General features: G+C 37.2%; 1 protein-coding gene across 1 annotated transcript; it reads left to right on the forward strand.

The window, feature by feature from the left end:
- The first annotated feature begins 7,087 nt into the window (after positions 1-7,087).
- LOC141629686 (uncharacterized) lies at positions 7,088-8,072 on the forward strand. The gene is made up of 3 exons (XM_074442656.1): positions 7,088-7,322; positions 7,406-7,530; positions 7,614-8,072. The coding sequence occupies exons 1-3, from the start codon at positions 7,088-7,090 to the stop codon at positions 8,070-8,072; spliced, it is 819 nt and encodes a 272-aa protein (XP_074298757.1).
- Positions 8,073-8,726: the final 654 nt, after the last annotated feature.

Below are 8,726 nucleotides of genomic sequence, written 5' to 3' on the forward strand. Positions count from 1 at the left end.
TTTCACATGCCTACTCCAAAGGTATATATTTTGCTTAAACATTTGACAAATTGTATGCTTTCATTTATTTAGTTACATGCTTACCCTCCTCACTATGGTGTTTAGCTCTGTGTCTAATTATGCTATGTAACTCTATGTTCCATTTTTTTATACGCTCTCATTTATTTTCCATAGCGGTCTTGAGTTAAGTACAGTAGGTTAGATTAGTCGACACACTGGTTTTCAAATTTGTTTGACCTCGGTATTGTTAAATCTTGGTCGATACAATCTTTGTTGCATGAAGTGTCTAGATCGGGGCATGTTTCTAATTTAGTTGTTTATCTTTATTACGATTAAGATTACTATCCTGATAAGTTTGGTCAAGTTGCACCAACTCATGTGTGCTTTCAATCAGTATTAAACAGAAAACATTTAACTTTCATGGAGTTTAAAATCCTTGGTTCAAATTACTTCAGTTAGAATTATGCAAAGACACTTCAGGGTACACTCTATCAAATACAGTTGTGTTAAGTTAAAATCAAGTTAAGTTTGTTAAAAGTGAAATTGAAATTGTCTCCTAGGTCTCTTCTAAATATTTTAGGCATATATAAGTGACTCGGCTCTTAAATGATATCGTCTTATGCGGCATTGGTGCATGACTTATTCTGAAAGTTTGAATATAGAATGTGTCTTGTGTCCGTGCTCCATTCATTTCCAGCGTTCATGATATAAGTGTTAGAGTCTGAATTCGCTTTGATCGAATGTAGATGTGTAAGCTTGTTTAGTTTGTGATAAGAGTGAAGCGTGTCACAGAGCTGATTGTACAGGTTTAATTTGTACAGGTGTTCCCTACGATGGTTAATCGGATAACTGTACCTTTCCATCCACTGCGGAAACAAATAGCTACTGTGCTGCACTTTCCTGAGCCTGCTTACCACATTCTGGACCTGTCTAAGAATAGTGCATATGTGGCAGTTAAAACGAATATCATGCAGTCACCTACTGTGATTTTAACTCTAACATATGTAGGTGGGCGCGCTAAAACAGTAGAGGAGTCTTGCGAGGTTGCTGCGAAGAAGGCTGTTCGTAATCTAATTAAGAAGTGGGGAGTCCTTGTTGAAGACTTAAGTTTTGATCGATACAGTGCTCTGGAGCACTGCAGTGGCCTTTACAAGCTTAAGCGGTATGAATTAGAAGATCTTATCAAAGGAGAAAGTAGGGGTGCTTTAGAGGAGAATATGCCTGGTAGTCCTGCGAATGTAACCCATGTTTTATTAGACTATATGCCTCTTCTCAGGAAAATTTTCAAGGCTATTGCAATTCAGTGTACACCGTTGGAAACTGTCAAGCACTGCACTGGTCGTTACACGTCTTGGATAATTGTCCAGCCTCAGCTTAATAATGCATCCAAGGAGGTTTTTGTTGGGCCAACTTGTGACACCCTTCTGAATGCAAAAAGCTATTTGGCTAAGAAAATCGTACAGTATCTTATACCTGCATATAATCTTGAGATTGTTAATGCAAATTATGGAACTCGTGAATCTAAATTAGAAACTTTGTTATGTGGTCTTGAACTAGAAAGCTGCTTTGCGATAAGAGCAAGGATGAATGGGGTCCTTAATGAACCAACATTCTCAAACCTACTTATTGAGCAAGATGAAATGTCATTTGAAAATGAAACAACTCATATTCCCCAGATTACTCTAGCACCTGTCAAACCAGAACCTCTGCGACGTAGCCGTCTGGCTAGCCCCAGCAATGTTATAGTGTGTCAAGCTGGTCGTAACCCTGTTTACTATAAGGCTCCACAACAACAAGGGTCTACCAGCAAGCGCACCAGGAATGTCTAGAATATTTTCGCTCCTAGATGCACAGGTGCTATGTTATGTTTTCTAAATAAAAGGTCCGTTTTTAGGGTAGTCGTCGATTAGCTGTAATATTGTGACCCTGCTGCGCTGCCTCGTGTATTGTCTTTGCTTGTTAGCAGCGGTCATTCTTGTTTTGTTGTGTTCTGCCTGTGTCTGGGGAGGTTGTATTTTGCTTAGTATGTATCCTTTTAATTATGGACTTTGCTTGCTTATGTTTTCTTGTAATTAATGTTCTAAGCACTTGTTCTTTCTTACTCACTTTAGTAATATGTTATGTTCATGTGGACTACTATCACTATGTCATGCTTTTGTGCAGTTATACGTCTATACTTACGTGTACTGCTTGAGTAGTGTGTATGCGAAGCTAGGAAATGAAGACGTTGTTGACAACTAATGCTTAGTTGTAACATAAAGCATCTGAGCTTCTTCATTCATATAATAATTAGTAATTAGATGATACTAACATATCCATGATGTGTAATTGTTTGATAATCAGTGCTTTCAAATTTAAATGGCATTAGGTCTGATCTTTCTGCTTGTTGATTACATGTATTACTAATCAAATATATTAATGTAGAGTACCCATGTTGCCTCTAATGGACTGTTACACATGCTTAACACTACTTTCAGAGTTACAGTGTCAATTCATCTTCTCAGATTCACCGTAGTCTTCATATGCTTACTCTTTGACGACCAAACAGATCTTTAATATACGCTTTCATTTATGTCAGTCTTTGACCCGTTATCTGGAAATCTAAGCTTAAAGATTTATTTAGCAGATTGCTTTTATTAGACAACGAATAAGCAAGCATCTCATCTTCTGTTTATCAGGCTTAATAGGAAAAAAACATTATGAATGCTGAAATTTTACTTAAGACTACTACGTAAACAAGCGTATTTGTATGCAATAATACCTACAAGTCCTTATTAATACAGACTAAGATTAAACAACTTGCAAGATTGTCTAGATGAACTGATTTGTACTATGCAAGCAGTTACTCATTCAGCACATGCGTCCATACTTATAATTTGATTAAACAATGGGCAATAACCAACCAACAAAGTACATATCAATCACACCAAATCTGAAATCAACCAAAAAAAAGGCGCCAATATAACTAACTTATTCTTATACTCATAATTTAGTAACTATACTTACACCTTTGCACATATTTTCTGCAACTATGTCACCCTATCTCATCATAAGTTGAGCTTTGTGGGGCTTGCAATATTATTTTGCTATAAAAAAGAATTGTTTAATAACCCTACTACATGTACTACATTTTTCTGTATATAACAACATATGTGCATTTTCAATTACACATATTCACTAATATCAGATCTTTCTCTCAACTGCTCTGATATACTTCATTCTGCTTTTCTATAACAAGCAACCAGTTTTCAGAAGATGCTTTCTTGCTCATTCACTACGCTTTATCAGTGACAATTCTGTTAGTAGTTACATGAAAAGTAGATTGAACCTTACTTTTTATTCTGACATTTGTACTTACAGTTAAATTTGCATGCAATTATTTCTTGCAAATTAATTTAACATGCTTTGTCTTACAATCAAATAGTTATATGTTAAGGTATATAATCTCAGTTTTTTTGTTTCTATGGAATGGAGTATAATTTAAATTAAATAGCTCAGAATTATTGTGGCATTTAATCACTGATTGTTTAGTGGTTCTTAAAAGAGGTCTCAGTATGCAATAATTTGAAGGGCTCTTGCTAAATTGGATATTGGGTATATTAATATGTTTGTTGTCATAGTTGTTCTATTTTTTTGCTCTCTTTTGGTTCATCAATTGTCACGTCTTCTTTCGATATTGGTAGATTTTAATAGCTAATTCAAAGATTTACTTCTTAGTGCTTTAAAACATTAAGGTCAATCTTGAGTCTAAGCTCAGGACAACCTTAGATAGTTGAATTATGTAGTATAGGCTAAAATAGCTTGTTCAATTTGTAATTGTAGACTACTGAAGTCTAGAGTTATCTGAACAAGTTAATGTTGAAAAACCATTTTTCAGAGTTCTGTATATTAAGACCACAGTAATTCTGCAAATTCCTAATGGTTGGAGTTACAGTGCTGATCTGTTGTGCTATTTGTGTAATGCACACACAGTGCCACTGTAAGCCTGTATTTCCTGAGCATTCATGGAATCCTATTTAATGCACTGACCCTACCAGCTAATGCTGATCATTGTTTGCCCTTCTATATAGGAAACATTGCTTGGAGACGATGGCTACATCAGCCATACAGATCGCAATTCTTTTTCAGCCTTTGCTAACACGAATCACTGACTAATTCCAATTCCTAAACCCTACATATACTGTACTGGGCTTAGAACAAAACACCGTCTCTGTAACTGTCACGCCTGATTATGTGGCTGATGAACTTATTTACATAGGAGGCCCTTCAGCTACTCTAGAAGAGTCATATGAAAAAGCTGTAAGAACAGCTATCTCTGATCTTATAGATAAGTTTGACATCTATATTGCAGACTTTACGGCTGCTAAAAAACAAGAGTATAATAGATGTGCCAATTTGTGGCGCTTAAAACATGTAGAAATAGACCGCTTAGGAAAGGGCCTACCTAAAATATGTTTAGATGAGGAGTTTGAATTCCATGAGATATCTCATTTACATTCTATGACCATTGACATGGTGTCTGTTCTTATGGTAATCATCAGTAAGCTTCCTATTCACAGCCCCTCTTTATATACCATAGAACATAATCCTTCAGCTTTCACTACATGGACAACTATAGATCATTATGGTGAAAGTCACCCACATGCCTCTTTCTTTAGCGATGTTGCTGCAACAGCACTCGCATCACAACAAGAAGTTGCTCACAAGGTCATAGAGTACTTAATACCTATTTACAATATCGACATTATTGATGCAAACTATGCTCCTGATAAAGTTAAGTTTGCTGCAATGGTATGCAATTATGTCAAGAAAAGATTCCATACTTTAGAAAAAAAACTTTGTGAGGTGCAGCAGGGTCTTCTTAATAGTGCTGTGCAGATTGAAAATGATTGTACTACTCCTAAAGATGAGTTGCACACAATCCATGACCTGAAATCTCCGCCTCCACCTCCTCAGAAACGAAAGATAAGCGTAACTTCATCCATCACTGTTGCTGAGCTACAAAACAAGAATAAGAAAGCTTTTATAATTCCTGCAGATTCTATTGACAGGCTCTTTAGAAAATCCTAAGTTCGTGTGATAACAGCATGGTTCTCCACTTATGCTCTTTTGCTTACTTGTAACCACACTTCTAAACTGATGGTGTTGCTTGTAATTTTCTTATCAAAAAACTGGGCGTAGTTGCTTTTGCTTTTTATAAGCCATGTATTATATGCGTAGTTGCTTTTGCATTTTATTTTGTGAGAACTGGGCAGTAACACTGAGTTACTATAATAATGTTCATGTTAACTATGTTTATCTTCAGTAGCGCTACTTGTTCTATAGCTAGCTTGTATTTTATAAAGCAAGGTGTATTGTAAGTTCTTTAGCAGACATTAGAAGATGTCATTATGTTTTCAATTCTGTGAGTCAAAATATATGTCTCAGATCTTTGTAATCCTCGCCTACTTACGACTATCTTAAGTAATTTGTAATGCGAGTTGAATATTTATCAAGTATTTCCTAAGATTTGTCATTACCGAATTAGTTTTACAAGTTGCAGGTTTGTTCTAAATTAGCCTGTAAAACTACGCCTTCAGAATTGCCGTAGCTATACTACAATTATAGATTAAATACGCTCATTAATAATTTACAACTTTTGATTATTTTGGGTACTACGGTGCTCTGACAATAGTTTGTTCCTCTGAATCAAAGTGACATGCTTTCAGCGGAAATTGTTCAGCGTAAGATTGGTTCTATCTACACCTAATTATTAAGTTATTGGTCATTTACGCTCACAGCATATTAGATGCTTCTTTCTCTGTGCGTATTCTTACCTTGTATATTACAAGAGCAGTCTCCATTGATGTACTACTTATTAAGCAATAAAACTAACCATTTAGCATGCAGAAAATTGCAGACGACAAAGGGCTTGCACTTTTACATATGCTCTGTATATTAATTAGATGGGTAAGTGAACAAGTCAACTTACACTTTTCAGAATTAGTTTGATAATGATGTTTATAGCTTATTTACTTTGAGTTTATATGATGTTTCATGCTTATTTGCAGATGATGACTTTCCATACTACCCAAGTACATCTACAACTAAAGGACAAAGAGAAAATGTAGGACACAAGGCCGTCTCTTTTGTTGTTCCAAAGTAATGCTCTAACTACACATTAGTTTGTATTATAAGATTATATCATTAAGACATGAATTAAAGCTTTATCTCTAAACATTAGGCGCCGTCAAAGCAGAAGTGGTCCAGGAGATCCAAACAAAATACGCAGACAGCCTATAACACCAAAAAACAAAGAAGGTATATTTTTCATCGGTTGTAGTTTAATTATTGTCCTATATGCATATATAAGTATTTAGCTTTTTACTTCATGTTACAACTTTGCAAAGTGCATTTGCCTCATCGCTATGATTGGGCAACCGCTTCCGGGAAACCTCTCCAACTACCGTTGCCCGAGTCATGTACAAAGTGTCTAGCAAAGAGAATTGCTTCGAGTCCCGTACATTTTGTTGCGGAGATGGAACAATAGTGCTACCATCCAACAGCTATCCTGTAGCATTGTCCAGATTATACACGTCTCCGGACTCCACCGTCTACTCATTTCAGAAATATGCACGCCTCTACAATAACTTATTTGCTTTTAGCTCAATTGGAGGTAAAACTTACGCAGATACACAACAAGGAATCTATGTGTTTAAGCTACATGGTCAGATCTACCACAACGTTCCAGATCTTGTGCCAACAGACGGAAATCCAAAGTATTTGCAATTATACTTTTATGATGGTCAACATGAAGTCGCTAATCGCTCCGGGTGCTTTTCGGACTTAGATCGAATGTGATTGACATGCGATGAATATAACACAATCAAACCCATATGCACGTTTCTTCCGATAATTAAAGAATATTACCAGAATCGACAATACACAGATACGTATTGAGAAAAATCCTACAAGAGACCAACGTGTAAGCAATGTACCTACGCCCGATGAAGTTCATTGTCATCCGGGCTAATGATACGACATTAGGTGAAACCAAAGTGGACCCCATATCTTAGTAATCGGGCGATCGCAAGCTTCTCATAGAATTATGCACTACTATGGTTGTTATGACCCGCTTCAGTACCCTCTTCTTTTCCCATGTGGAGAGTGTGGTTGGCACCAAGGTTTGAAAAAGCGTATTATCCAAGCAGATACAGTATCAACAAGTCATAGTAGTATGACCCTTTCTCCTATTACAAATACAGCGTCATCCAGCCAAGGTGAAATGCCCCTACCTTCCACATTTGAAAACGCTGAAGGATTACTAAATGCAGAAGAACAAAGTAAGCATTGATTTTTCGCCCATTAAGTCATGGCCTCACCCCTATGCACGACCACCTAACTCAATCATAAATCCTTCTTGCAGGAAGTTCACAGAGACCAGGCTCACAAGAACGCAATGTGTCTTGCCGAGAGTACTACTGCTACAAGTTGCAGAATAGGCCAGGGAACATGCTGTTACGAGCTGGGAGATGTTTACAGCAATATGTGGTTGATATGTACGTGAAATTAGAAAACACTCGCTTGACTATTTCCGAAACAACCAAGATACTATAAGGTCTGAATTGTATCAGGGTTTACTTGACACAATAGATACAGGTGAGCAGTGCGCAGCTAACGTTGGTAGACGAGTTATCCTTCCAGCAACTTATATTGGAGGACCTAGGGATATGAAAAGGAGGTATCTTAATGCAATGGCTCTTGTACAGCGCTATGGGAAACCAAATTTTTTTATGACTGTTACTTGTAATGCAGGCTGGCCTGAAATAAAAAGAGAGCTGGCTCCTGGAGAAGAAGCTCAGAATCGTCCAGATATAATAGCTAGAGTGTTTCGTGCAAAGTTGCTAGCATTGAAGAAAAGGCTGGTTGAAGATAAGATCTTTGGAGAAGTTGCTGCATTTGTGTATGTAGTTGAATTTCAAAAAAGGGGCCTTCCACATGTACATATTCTGCTAATAATGAAGCCTGGCAGTAAGATGAACTGTACTAGCGACTTTGACAAGTTTGTTAGTCGAGATCCCCTTGATGACTAATGTAGGCTGCGCACGCATTTGTGCTAAAGCATATGATGCATGGGCCTTGGGGCCACCTAGACCCTGAACGTCAATGCATGCAAAGACAAAAGTAGCAAAGGCCGATGTAAGTATGCGTATCCGAAGCAATTTGCAGATTCAACAACTAATAGTTGGATGGATATCCCCTCTACAAAGCGGCGTAAGACGGGAGATAGTGCTAAGATAAGGGGTGAGCAACTCGACAACCGTTGGGTTATTCCATATAACCCATATCTCCTTGACTTTGTTGGATTGTCACTTAAATGTCGAAGTCTGCTCCACCATACAAGCGATTAAATATTTATATAAGTATGTCTACAAAGGTCATGATAAGATATCGTTCAATATAGCGGCAGGAGATGCAAAGACAAGTAGTTGATGAAATTCGATGCCAGCATCACCGGGACGCCGGGTTTTCTCAATAGAGGCAATGTGGTGGATTTATGGGTTTGATCTGTTCGAGATCCATCCACCAGTCATGCCACTTCCAATACATCTTCCAGGCATGCAGGCAATACAATTAAGGCCTCATGAAAACCTAACTCGGGTATTTTCCAATGATAAGCGGATCAGGACACCATTAACTGAATTCTTCAAGATTAACAACGATAATGAACACAAAACAACTGAAAG

The sequence above is a fragment of the Silene latifolia genome, chromosome Y (genome assembly GCF_048544455.1).
Source record: "Silene latifolia isolate original U9 population chromosome Y, ASM4854445v1, whole genome shotgun sequence".
Lineage (NCBI taxonomy): Eukaryota > Viridiplantae > Streptophyta > Magnoliopsida > Caryophyllales > Caryophyllaceae > Silene > Silene latifolia.